This window comes from Folsomia candida, unplaced genomic scaffold (assembly GCF_002217175.1).
Source record: "Folsomia candida strain VU population unplaced genomic scaffold, ASM221717v1 Fcan01_Sc033, whole genome shotgun sequence".
NCBI lineage: Eukaryota > Metazoa > Arthropoda > Collembola > Entomobryomorpha > Isotomidae > Folsomia > Folsomia candida.
Genome location: NW_019091225.1, coordinates 1140556 through 1153298, shown reverse-complemented (window position 1 = coordinate 1153298; position 12743 = coordinate 1140556). Strand labels below are relative to the sequence as shown.

The 12743-nt window shown below is 37.4% G+C and overlaps 3 protein-coding genes across 6 annotated transcripts; 1 reads left to right on the top strand and 2 right to left on the bottom strand.

Annotated features, from left to right (window-relative positions):
* Positions 1-1041: 1041 nt before the first annotated feature.
* Positions 1042-6095, bottom strand: LOC110860488 (coiled-coil domain-containing protein 130 homolog). Of its 2 annotated transcripts, none has more exons than XM_022109538.2 (7): positions 5957-6095; positions 2586-2782; positions 2371-2482; positions 2164-2291; positions 1963-2092; positions 1757-1895; positions 1042-1677 (listed from the first exon to the last, which is right to left on the bottom strand). In XM_022109538.2, the coding sequence occupies exons 2-7, from the start codon at positions 2639-2641 to the stop codon at positions 1178-1180; spliced, it is 1065 nt and encodes a 354-aa protein (XP_021965230.1). In that variant the 5' UTR covers positions 2642-2782; positions 5957-6095; the 3' UTR covers positions 1042-1177. The 2 variants fall into 2 exon arrangements, with proteins under 2 accessions (XP_021965230.1, XP_021965229.1); XM_022109537.2 differs by lacking the exon at positions 5957-6095 and adding an exon at positions 2940-3183.
* LOC110860486 (zinc finger protein 354A) lies at positions 3237-6579 on the top strand. The gene is made up of 7 exons (XM_022109532.2): positions 3237-3390; positions 3474-4508; positions 4581-4679; positions 4747-5369; positions 5439-5681; positions 5778-5848; positions 6082-6579. Exons 2-7 carry the CDS (start codon positions 3476-3478, stop codon positions 6377-6379), a joined length of 2367 nt encoding a protein of 788 aa, XP_021965224.1. The 5' UTR covers positions 3237-3390; positions 3474-3475; the 3' UTR covers positions 6380-6579.
* Positions 6580-6603: 24 nt separating this feature from the next.
* On the bottom strand, positions 6604-12411 carry LOC110860487. 3 transcript variants are annotated; one of them, XM_022109536.2, is made up of 5 exons: positions 12280-12411; positions 8914-9089; positions 7781-8830; positions 7361-7681; positions 6604-7270 (listed from the first exon to the last, which is right to left on the bottom strand). In XM_022109536.2, the coding sequence occupies exons 2-5, from the start codon at positions 8920-8922 to the stop codon at positions 6845-6847; spliced, it is 1806 nt and encodes a 601-aa protein (XP_021965228.1). In that variant the 5' UTR covers positions 8923-9089; positions 12280-12411; the 3' UTR covers positions 6604-6844. The 3 variants fall into 3 exon arrangements, with proteins under 3 accessions (XP_021965228.1, XP_021965227.1, XP_021965225.1); XM_022109535.2 differs by lacking the exon at positions 12280-12411 and adding an exon at positions 10103-10223; XM_022109533.2 differs by lacking the exon at positions 12280-12411 and adding an exon at positions 9165-9566.
* Positions 12412-12743: the final 332 nt, after the last annotated feature.

Here is a 12743-nt window from a genome sequence, read left to right as displayed (position 1 = left end):
TAGGATCCACCCAGCTATATATGTGTATCCTCCCCTATATATCCTCTTATCCAGTTGGATATGTGTGCTCTATGCCACAGTTCTTGGAGAACGGAGAGGAACTTTCCAAATAAAATCTGGCTATGTACCCGTCAGTCCAGAGATTTTATTTGATGATGGGGAAATAATGCCTACTTTTTGTTTGAACCGTCGTCGGAAAAAAGTATGGGATGAAATGAATAAAGAAGCTTATCATAATTTTTTGAAGGAGAAGGGTGAACGACGCATATATCAAAAAACTCTGACGTACTTACATGCATTACATTACGTAAAAATTATTACAAAGTCTAGACAATTTCTTTTGAGAAACTTGATGAAATATCAAAATTGAGGCAGCAATTCCAATTAAATTTCTTTGAGCAGACTGCTCCTTGTTTAGTGGGGCATCGGCCTTTTATAATTAGTTTGGCGCATGAATGGACTGGACGAACGGTAAATCCGTTTCCTGTTGGGAACCATGAATTCGGTTGGAATGCAGCAGGTCTTTACTGGCCTGGTCTCCCTCTCTCTTTGGGCTGAAAGTGAAAGTGGGAAAGGCAAAGACGAGAAGAATGTAGAACAAAGCCTATTTTATTGCAAAAAGACCATCGTTCCAGGAAATAAGGCTGAATGAACAATGCACAGAGACAGAGAACAGTGCCCCTGTGTCTGGTGGTTGTTGTACCCAGGATATTCCCTTGGTGGAAACATTACAGAAGAGTATCAACCAACCAAACAAACCACATTGTCTTTTTGGGACTTTGTGCATGTGTGAGTTTATTATTCCAATCTTTCATTTAGTGCTTTCATTTTATTTGTAGTGCAAAAAGATGCAAGAAGCGGAATGGTTCTATATGCAATTTCTATAAAGAAAATGTGACCAAGTCGTGATCATGTCATCACCTCAAACTCGTTACCATTGACAGAATAATACCGTTTTTCAAATTATGACTACGAAGCAGATAATGCAATTGTAGAGCAAAATGAGAAAAGAGAAATATGAAAAGACTGTGTACAAGAATGTCGTCTGTACATAATGTTTGTGAAATTGAACTTATTATTGAACGCATGGTGGATTTGCACTAATTTAAATTTAATTTTCTAAAGTTAAAGTTTTTGATATAAAAACTAAATTGGTCGTGACTCAGTCTATTTTACTTCACTCGTCTTCGCTACTAGTTGACCCATAATCACAAGATATAAGGGACAGTCCTCCAGACGCAGCACCATTTGTCAAACTTGTTGGAAGTTCATTTGAGATATCAACAACGATACTATTCAAATTATTCTGAACGATAACGTTATCGTTTTCTAACGTTGTTACTGGAGGAGGTGATAATGCTGAATCCGACGACATTGAAGAGCTTTGAGACGGTGAAGGGGAGGATGGGACTGACACATTTTCAGACTTTATTCTTCGAACAAGATTGATTCCAAGACTTGATCTCTGCTTGTCCAGCAGCTTCACCCTGGTGGGATTAAAATTGTCTACTTTTGTGGTGGTGAAACTAGGAAAGAGTGGATCATCCGGCTCCGTCTTAATTTTGGTCTCGGATGAATCATTTGTGGACGCAGTTTCAGCCGATGATGGGAGTGGAAAGGGGAAGCTACACTTTTGATCTATTTCCAAGCGTTTTCTTTTCTGTCTTTCCTCGATGCCTACAAGAGAATCGTTTATGGTTAATTGTTAAATATGTAATTACGCAACAATAAAAAATATCTTTATTGCTTGACATACTTTGGGAGGGCTGTAGCCTAATGAGGGACGCAATTTTAGCATCCTCTTCAGATTCCTCTAGTAATGGGATGTTTAGCGACCGTTTTCTCAAGAACTCATTGTCCTTGTCTTCACTAACCTTGATTTCTTTCTTTCTCGTCTAAAGTAAACCCCAAAATTGAAGTTATGTTCAAATAAAAATCAATATTACAAAATTTTAGCCTTACCCTAAAAATATCTCGCAATGCTTTATTCGCTGAGTAATCATCCTTCATCCGTTCTTGTAAATCTTCCAGTTTCCCTATCGTCGGAGCCACGGATTTCAACTTGCTTTGGTCATCCACTCCATGTTGTAATCTTAATTGATGAAAACCATCGAACATGACATTAACAATTCCCATTTTGCAAAGACGTATTTGTAAACATACTTGAACATTGCATCGTCCGCGAGTTGTCGAATAACTCGCTTATCGTCTGGAACAACCTGACCATTTTCCGTCGGATCCCAACGATTTTCTTGCCTTCGTCCTCCACTTACAATTACATAGTCCAAATTCTGTGTAATGAACAATTTTAAAATTGATCGTAAAGCACGTTCTTCATTCTTTATTGCTCAATTAATTAATGTGCCGTACCCCTGGGTCCGTTTTCATCTCAATGTAATTATCGCACAGGTGACACTTCATCCGAAACTGGTAAACTGGTGTGGAATAATACATTCCAATTTTGGTTTTCTCTGCATTATATCTGAAAATCAGACCATCCGGTCATTTATTATCTCTATTTAATTGGCAAATGAGTGAATTCCACTGTTCATTTATTTAATCATAATTAAGTCATTCATTATTACCTAACCCCCATCCCGATGTGATTCTTACAACCATCGCACCACATGTTGTACGGCATTTCGAAACGGATGATAAGGATTCCGAGGTGGAGTTTCCTCGCCCTTTCGCGAAGGGCATGTGTTCCAAGGAAGGCATTGAGGCCCCCCTTTTTCGGATCGTAGTCCGGTGGGTAGTATTTGTTGGTTCCTTTACGTTCTCCCTAAATAATAATATATTTGTCAAGTTAGTTAACTAGTATTTAATTTAGAGGATAGCTTTTTAATTTCATCTTTTTGGTGAATTTCTGGCCACGGATTGGCTACCAATTTGGTAATTAGCTAATAAATCCACCCCCTGATACAATTATTTGTGCTTACCATGATGGATTCTTATTGCTTCAACTTCTTTTTAAATTATTTAAAATAGGCAATGTAAAAAACAAACGTTTAGTTTCAATTTGTTTAGTTTTAGTAACACAGACTGCAAAACTTCGATGGTGATACTGATGATGATTTCCTACGATAAATTTTAGTTGAAATTGGCGAGTAATTAATTAACTATAATGACAATTTAAAAAAATCAACATTGAACTTGCCACATGTGACATGCCAGACGATTTGTTTTGTGTCTACGAATGAATGAATTGTAATGAGAGCGGGACTACAGCTGGGCGAAAATGTGAAATGAGATTCGCAATTTGATTTTATTTAGTTGTAGTAAAGTTAAAAATCTTAATTATATAAATAGCGTAATTAAGATTTAGATTCTTAAGAATATTACGCTGTGAAGTGAAAGTCAGGCTACTTTTGAAAGAATTTAAACAAACTGGTAAGTTTTTTTTGCGAATATTTATATTTATTGCCTCGGTTTGAAATTTTCAATAGGTCAATCCTAATTATTATCTTTTATAGACATGAAGGAAGAAGGGCAGCAAGCCAAATCTGCCGCAAGTGGGGGCGACGGACTAGGGCAGGTCGAAGGTCAACGCCAAGTTTATGACACGATCATGACAGAAATTGGAGCCATCGCAATGGAAGTCTTGGTCGTTGAAAACAAAGATATTTACGAGAACAAGAAGGTCGTGCTTCCAAAAGTGGAGATCCTGAACACTAGAGCACAACAAAATCAGTCATCTGAAGAAATGATTATAGGAATTGACACCGATCCTCCGGATGCATCATCGGCGAAGAAAACGCCTCAAAACAAGCAAACAGTATTCCCTCAAAGTATTGCTGCCGCAGTTAAATTAAAAAAACGTGCTGCGTCTAAAAATGTCCAGAAGATCATTCAGAAACAACTCTTGTCTCATACCAAGATGGATTTACCATCCACTACGACTGATGACAACCAGGAATTTAACAAAGACAACCAAATTGACGCAAGCCAAGAAACAGCATTAGTAAAAGATGAATGTCGTGACGATCCAGACATCAATGAAGAAAACTTGGGAGAAGAAGTCTTTCCCAATGACAGGTGTGCAAATTGTCTACTAATATTTGACGAGACGGATGCAAAGTTGTCACGAATCAGAATGGAAACGTCAGACCTCTCAATACTGGAAGCACTTTATTCCGTTTTTCGAATACCCACCAATAATTCTCGTGACGGCGTCAGTAGTGAAGAACATGTATTGTTTTGTGATACTTGTATCAATCTTTTATCATCATTGTATTCAACATTCCAAGAGTTTATGGCGTTAGCAAAAGAGGGTTCATTTATTAAGATCACATTAAAAAATCTGGACGAAGAAATGGTTCAATTGAGACGGAAAGGGAGGAGGAAACCAAAGAATCCAAGAAAACCAGAACCATCTCCGGAACCACCTGAAGAATGGTTTGATGATGAAGATGATGATGAACTCAGCAGCACAGATGAGGACTTTCTAGCGTCTCTATCTGATTTGAATGACTCGGATACCAATTCAAGTTCGGATGACGAATACGACTGTAATATTTATCACAAGAATTCTAATTAATGAGTTAATGACGATGTGAAAATTGTTTATTTCTTTCACATAGATCACTCTCAAAAGAAAAGGAAGCAACCAAAGTCAAAGAAACTAAAAGTGCCGTCCAAAAGCGACATGGATAACCAACTCGCGAATATTGGTGGCCAAGGTATGCATTTGTAAATATTATTTTTAAACATGTCAATCCTGAATTAATTACTCTGAAAATAATGCAGGCTCCATCGCGTCCAACAGCAAAAAGACTCGGAAGAAGACGAGGCGATACATATTCGAAAAAGTTACCTACACTTGCAACATTTGTGAAAATACATTTAAACGACCTAGAGAATTACGTCGACATTTGCGGGATCATCGTAATAATGCAATAATCGCCAATAATGTTCAATCCTTACCCGACGTAATTGGTGATGAAGGGACGATCCCAGGAAACATAACAGAAGATCATTCATTCTACAAATGTCCTTGCTGCCAGGAAGATTTCGATTCGTCAATTTCCCTTTCACTCCATCAACTACAAGAACATGGCGACGATAAAGAAGAACAGCATTTACCCTCATGTTTAAAGTGTGAAAAAACCTTTAGCGACCCAAGTTCTTTGCAACAACACCATGAAATGGTTCATCGAGTAGCTATCGCCAAAGTTGACGAGCCATACAAGTGCTCGAAATGTAACATGTCGTTTCGACGGGCGGACGTGTTCAATGTTCATTGGAATGAACATGCAAGTAGCTCACAATTGGAAAAGAGAATCAAAGCCAAGCGTAAACGACACCTTATTACATGCAAAGTTTGTGGAAAAATATTTGCTCGTGAAGACCAATTCACTCAGCATTTAAGGGTATATAATATGTTTGTTGAAAAACTATTTTAAATGATTCATTAATTAATGCAAGTCTTATGAATGTAGGTACATACAGGTGAAAAACCTTTCTCGTGCAAAATTTGTGGGAAGGCTTTTACTGACCGTCGTGGCTTAGCTTATCATGCACTAACTCACAGTGATACTAGAAATTACTGTTGCACCATTTGTGGAATGCGATTTAAACGTCTCCATCACCTAAACGATCATGAAAACAATCACAGAGAAAACATAGTACGTCCCTTCTCTTGCGTAACGTGTAAAAAGACTTTCAAGTATAAAAAACATTTGGTAAGTGAGAATTATCATTGTAATTGATTTCTTACTTAACTTATATTAATTAAATTGAGTTAAATAATATTGATTTCGTCCTGTGTTTTAATTCAGAATACGCATCTCATAACTCATGGAACCGTGAATAAACATCTGTGTAAAATTTGTGATAAAAAGTTCACTAGGTATTAATTTTTATTTTTGCCGAATTATATATTTTTAGCCAGAGCCAGCGATCGAACGGTTTATCCGATGGACTTGAAAATGTCTAAAAAATAACTGATTTCACTTACATATTCACGAAATTGAGTAAAAGTCTCTTACTAATCCTAAGATAAGAGAAAAGTTACTGGCTCGGGCTAAATCTTGTCATGTTGTGTAGGTTTTATTATTTGAATATGAAATCTTTTTCATATAGGAAAGATAACCTTCGTCAACACGTGAGAAATGTACATGGAAGAGATCCCAAAGAAGTGGACTCCACTACCACCAACGAACAAATGGTTGAAAAAGTAACGATAATGACCACGACCAGTGACACGGTGCTCATCAAAGCTGTTGAATCCGTCACAAGTACCACCGTCCCTGATACCATCGCTCACACGACTTCTATCCCCGTTCCCATCATTGTTCCACCCACCACAAATACTACCATTGCGGGAGAGATTCAATTGGAAAACGTACCTTTGGAACATGTCGTTTACATTAGCTTGTAGTGTTTAAGAATATATGTGAGATGTGTTTTTATGAATTTGACTGATGTGAGAACATGTCTTATGCAGATGCATATGATATATTTTTGTAATTTTCGATATGAAGTGTTGTCCAGTTTATGGCCGTCTGTACAACAGCAAGAAATAAATGTTTGCATTTGTGTCCCGATTTTTGGTGATGCAAATTTATGCAAAAACACAAAGGTGTAAAAGGTTGTAAATGTTCAGTTATGTGTGTTTTAGAATTTATTAACATGTCATTATACCTCATAAAGTTTTAAAATGTATTCTTACATGTTATACAAAGCGTACAAAAACTAACCAAATATGTATATGTAGCTATTAAATAATGCGCTTCATATCTAAGATATACATTCTTCTATATAATATATTCAACACCGTTACATACGACTAGAAAATACAAACATCCATCTCTCAAAGTAGGATCTATAATCTACTCAATACAATCTAATCTATCAATTTATTCATTTTCTCTTCTACCTGAGCAGGATAAAGTGACCTTCTGGTCACTTGGTGAAACAATAGATTGCCAAAGGCATCCACCGGAATGACGATTTCTTCAGCAATGAATTCAACTTTTGGGTCAGAAGAATCTCGTCTGGAAAAGGTCGATAGAAACTCTTGCCATTTGTTGTTGGTCCATGCTGGGTTATTGCAAGGCAGTAGTTTGATGTCTGGCTTTATGTCATCGTTCCTCACATCCTCATCCTCATCGTAATCCTCATTATAATCATCGTTGTGATTATAACTGGTGCTGTCCTCGTGTCCGTCAGATCCTTCTGAATATCTCCTCCTTTTCCCATCGTGATAAGCAGGATATCCTTCCTGATCGTTATCACTGTCATTCCACTGGTCAATGGCAGCATGGGGGGTCTACAGAAATATGCAAATTGAGTTGAATTATGGTTATTCATTGTCACAAGAATATACATTGCAAATTTGTATACTATTAGCTTATCATACCGTATTTCTTTTCTCCTGATCCCTGCGACTCATACGTTGGTACGATGTGCACGTCTCATATCCACGTCCTCCCGAGGAGGACTTGTTACCATAATCGTGCGGTACTGATGAATAATTTCTGTTGTTGTTGTAATGTTGTGGGTCATCGTCCGCATTTCTATCTTTAAATCTCCTCTTTGTTGTATGATGATCTTGATTTTCATACGAGGAGTAATTTTGATTTTCTCGTTGTCGGTACGGTTTTCTCGCGTGATGTTCACGACTTGTGTGCTTCCTCTTCCGATCGACGTAATGGTGTGGCCGATGGGGATGAGATTTTATCTGCAGGCAACAAAAATTGTACAAAAGTTATTAATTATCCTCGACTTGATTTATGTAAAAATTTGGGTAAAGTTATTTATGCATATCGCAAAAACTTACGTTATCAGCTTTTACTAGCGCAGAATGACTGGTTTTCTCCAGATCCATTTCTTCATCGTCCTCGAACTGACTTTCGTTTTCACTGGATTGTTGTATCGCATCCGTGTCCAATTCAACTTGACTTTTTGTTTTTTTCAGAATTGATTTTTGCACTACGGTAGCCGTTTTTTCAAGCGGGATAATAATCGGTACCGGACAAAATTGTGGCCCACGCGTCGCAATCGAATTATTCGACTTGTCAGGCCTTTGTTTATCAATAGTTGTAACGTCACTGGAAACTGGAGCAGCTTGTAGTACAGTGCTTTCGAGTCGAACACTCGTTTGCTTTTTCCGTTGTGAGGGAATTTTTTCGGAAATTTCGGCTAGGAGGATGGTCTCATTCATTATCCGGATGTCATAATTGTACTTTAAATTCTTCCACTCGTGCAGATATCTTCGTAAAAGTTGATGAATTTCCTCCTCGTAAGGCACGTTCAACGTTATCTTCTCCAAGTTGGGATAATTGCAGATTGCTTGACGCAGTATTACCTTAATTTGAGTTTGAACAAAAGCCCCAAAGTTTTTGGGGTCCCCTGGCCCCCTACTGGGAAATTTGATCTCCAAACTGGTCACATGGAGAGCTGGGTTGGTATCCACGAGACCCTTCTCCTCCTCCACGTTACCGGGTAGAATACGCTGTTCCTTCTCGCCCAAAACGAAGATGACCTCGCTACAACTAACCAGCCTTCTCGTGACCTCCATCGCCGTCTTGATGTTGAAAATGTAGCCATTGAATTCAACACTGGTCACATCGTCCTTGTATTCGGTGAAATCAGGAAGTTCTGTGGACCCCATCAACTTGTACCAAATCTTGTTTGGACGGTTGTTCTTTTCATAGATTTCGTAAAACAGGTGGATATCAGGCGGACTGTCAATCCTCAGGGTCGTCCCCTGAGACATTGACCGGGTGACATGATTTGTCGGTTTCGAGAAGCCCGTCTTCTTTTCAAGGTTGGGCTGTCTGTCGGCCCAGGATTCGGGGGATGGGTTAAAGGTGACGAGTTTCCTTTTCTGAAAAATGTACAGAAAAACATTAGTACGGTTTGAACGTTAGACGTCTAGTTAAAGAACGTTTCAAGCGAAAAGTGACTTACGAAAACCATTTTTGCAGCGATTCCAAAAATGAAGGTGAAAGTGAGTGGACGACGTAAGCAATTTAAACTACAAGATCATAGCCATCTTTTCCCAATAAACGTTGAAGTTTTCACATGGGGTCGTTTTGGCAGGTGCATGGCGGCTAGCTTCTGTTGCTCATTGCTTGCACAAAATCCTAGAGAAAGATAAACATTTTAAAGTTAAAGACGGCCCTGAGCAGCTAATGTTTGTTTGCTCTATTTAATTTTACTCTATATTTTTCACAGCTACGGAACAAACGGAACACTTCTGTGTCTGATAACATGTGGAAGGCTTTCCTTCACAATTTTATGGACAAAATTTATGGCAGTCTCAGGTCGACTAATCGTAAGGTCGTGTCATTTTCATATTTCCGTACTAAATATGTATATACCCGTCAGAAAAATTTCAAAAATTTTGCTATCTTGACTTTTCAACAGAGCAAGATTATTGAAGAATTTTAGTAAATATGAAGATGATGAATGTATAAAATCTATCAAATTCTTCTACTATCTACGCCTCTATTTTCAGCTCAAATACTGACAATCCGTCGCCTGGCTGGCTATCTGTGGGAATGTGAGACAACATTCTCAACTCGAGAAAAATTTTCGGAACGCTGAAATTGAGACTGGAACTCATCGCTTTAAAGACTTCCTTATATACTCCACAATCATTTACATATAATACAAATGACCAACCAAAGTAATTTGTGAGGAGATAACATGAAGCTGACCCCGAAGAATGCTACCATTCAAATTCTCCCAAAAACATGCAGGAATTCAATAAATTCACATTTGACGTTCGGACACGCTCAAACTCAGATTATAAATTATAACCACAACCGCCGACAAGACAGCAACATCTATTTATCTAAATCGATCAATTAATTCATTCCTTCATTCATTTAGGAGTGAGTGGTCCACATGAAATACAAAAGTTCAAAGTGTAGAGCAAACAGCAGAGCAAACGAATAATTTCAACTTGACATAAAACTGGACGCTATTTTAATTTATTAAACAAATATCTGTAAATATGCAAGCTGAGAAATTAATTTGCATATTCTGCATTTTCTTATCAAAATGTTTCTACAAGGACGACGTTGATGGAAAAATTTGAATGAAAGATTGATATTTAAACTGATAATAAAAACTATTGAATTTACATACTTACATTTAAAAATTTAATGCAAAGTTAACAAGTGAAGATATTATTAGGCTACGTATTATGCAGCATAATTTCCAGGCTGTTATTGTAATTTGGTAAAACTGGTCTTACATTTCCACTAATAAAATCAACCAACCACAAGTGAGGCGAAATGAAACTGTAAAACTGTGAACTGCACTAGAGACGATCGATTTTACTTACTCAACTCGTCTCATTTTTTCAACTTCCTAATCTCATTTATCGTGTGTGTGTACTGGTGAGACTTTGCATATCGCCGTTGAACGTGCTAACTGAATTGTTGGCCGTTGTATTTCCTGTCTCCAACATGAATGTGATACGGTGGGAGGGATAAGCAGTCACTTTACAAAGTTGCGATAAAAATGTTTTAAAAAAATATTTTTTATGAGACAAGACACAATTAAACCATTCATACTAGAAAAAACTATTCTATTTTAGCTGAATACTTGCCAACTAAATAGTTGTAAGCATTTTATTCACCAGTTCGATAAACTACCTTGAAACTTGCAGAATTAAATATGAACTTTGTAACCAATAAATCCGATCTCAAGATGTGCAGACTAAAAAACTCACTGAATACTTTGCCGGATCACAAAAAATGGCATGTGCAAGTCGTAGTAGAGTCAGAGCTCCAATGGCTATTTTTAAACGAGGTTTTAGAATATTTAAGTAAAGAATGGCAAAGATAAGATAAAATGAGGCGGGAACACAGCAGTCTCAACAATTTATATCAAACGCATGATGAACTAGTATGTAAACGGCACGGCACAGATTCAGTGTAAAAATGTTCGAACCTTGACTATATATAGAAGATTTGAGATCGTGGCTCAGCAGACCTTCTTGTAAAAGTACAAAATTATGCTACCAACACTGCCTAAAATGCATATTATATGAAAAAATATGGTCGAGCTACTGATCAAGGTTGATAGTTTGACATGGTTTTCGAACAGGAACATGTAGGAGTCGAGGGTTGCATACTAATTCTTTGAGGGTTGTTTTTTGAAATGCAAGATGTTCTTCTGCTATTCTTCTATTTAGGGCATGGGTACTTAAAATGGTACATTTTTTGTTACCACTTCAACATTCAATACACAACGGTTATATTCAAGGTTGGGTCAATTCTCACAAGTGAATTGAAGAAGTAGCAAGTGTTACTAATCCTAAGCATAGGTATATGTTGCTTATATACATACATATGTATGCTGGATCCCTCCAGTCTCAATTTACTCACGTAGACAAAAAAAATCTGGTTTCAAACAGAAGGAGAAGGTAGCACTTTTAGAAAACTTGTCCACAAAGATCCTTTCTTACAGCTATAAACAACCATGTTTTTTTTACTACTGGACAGTTTTAAACCTGTAATCTCTTCTCTCACTTGTTCCTCGGTCTCGGTGTCTTTTTATTACAAAACAACCAAGAGAAGACCTCGACCTGCATCGTAAATAGTGTACAATGCAACACTCCAAAAGTTTGAAATTCCAATAATTAAATTCTTTTACAGTAAACGCAATCAATGTTGTAAATTCAAGAAATTGGATAAAACTGATAAAGTTCATTACGATGTATGAGTCAACTACGTACATGATTCCGTTCTATCTTGCAAATAATTCTGTGACTTTTTATTTACGGCATTCGATTAAGCCTTGTGCAGGGCAGGGGAATGACTGTTCGCATGAAGGGTCGTTTTTCCATCCTTCCCAATTTCCGTGCGTGATTTTCCCTTTTCTATTTTTAGATTGCATTTCACTTTTCATTTCCCTAGTCATTAACTGCGTTACGTGGACAATGTTGCACAGTACAGGATTTACAACACAATGCAATAATATTCCGACCTGATCGTACGCAATCCCTCACGCAATTCAATTTCATACAACATACGTATTTCCCTTCCCTTCCCTGCCCTTCTCACACCGTTTTGTACATACGAGAAGGAAGAGACAGTACAATTTTCAAGTTACTGAATTTTGCGTAAATCTCTAGCATTAAAAAATAAATAAAAAATAATGTATCGCAAAGTGTGCACTAACTATATATATGTATATGAAGCACTTAAAAATTCTTACTAAATCCAACTTTCTACCTCAAAACTTAATGCCCTAAATTTTATAATTATGAAACAACTATAATTACCGTGTATTTAAAGAGATAAATATTTTTTTAGTTACCTTTTTTAAATAGTTCCAATTAATTTGCTGCAGTGCAGATCCTTTTTTTGCAGAACTCACACTTCACAGGTGTCCATGTCACTCACACGACGAGACGACGCACTGAAACTGAACTGAGGTTCCCACGGGCTGACGCAGTCCTTTTATACTCCTCTGGAATTGGAAACTCGAATTGTGTCGCTTCGTGGTTCGAACCACCGGGCAGAAAACGTTGCTCCAACATCGTCCCCTACCCCACGTTTTTTGCCCCAGAGTTTGAAACCACCCTTCGAAGGGGACCCCCCTCTAAGTCACCCTTTTATTCCAGTCACATTTATTGCATCGAGAGATAGGGAGTTACTTACATATTAAGGGATACGGAATTCCCTGATAGCAAAGTACTGACTACAATCACATCTCATAATTTACATCAATTCTGTGTAATAGAACCCGAGTATTTTATGATTTTGCATAAGCTACCACCG

Bases quoted from the DNA above. Each gene is read 5' to 3' on its own strand.
- LOC110860487 (XM_022109536.2), bottom strand. The intron at 7,682-7,780 runs GTAAGTTTTTGC...TGTTGCCTGCAG, and splicing joins CGCTAGTAAAAGCTGATAAC to ATAAAATCTCATCCCCATCG. The intron at 7,271-7,360 runs GTATGATAAGCT...ATATTTCTGTAG, and splicing joins ATCAGGAGAAAAGAAATACG to ACCCCCCATGCTGCCATTGA.
- LOC110860488 (XM_022109537.2), bottom strand. The intron at 2,483-2,585 runs GTAATAATGAAT...TCTGATTTTCAG, and splicing joins CACATCGGGATGGGGGTTAG to ATATAATGCAGAGAAAACCA. The intron at 1,678-1,756 runs GTATGTCAAGCA...ATTCTCTTGTAG, and splicing joins TAGGCTACAGCCCTCCCAAA to GCATCGAGGAAAGACAGAAA.
- LOC110860486 (XM_022109532.2), top strand. From the start codon at position 3,476: ATGAAGGAAGAAGGGCAGCAAGCCAAATCTGCCGCAAGTGGGGGCGAC. The intron at 5,370-5,438 runs GTATATAATATG...TTATGAATGTAG, and splicing joins AATTCACTCAGCATTTAAGG to GTACATACAGGTGAAAAACC. The intron at 5,682-5,777 runs GTAAGTGAGAAT...GTTTTAATTCAG, and splicing joins TCAAGTATAAAAAACATTTG to AATACGCATCTCATAACTCA.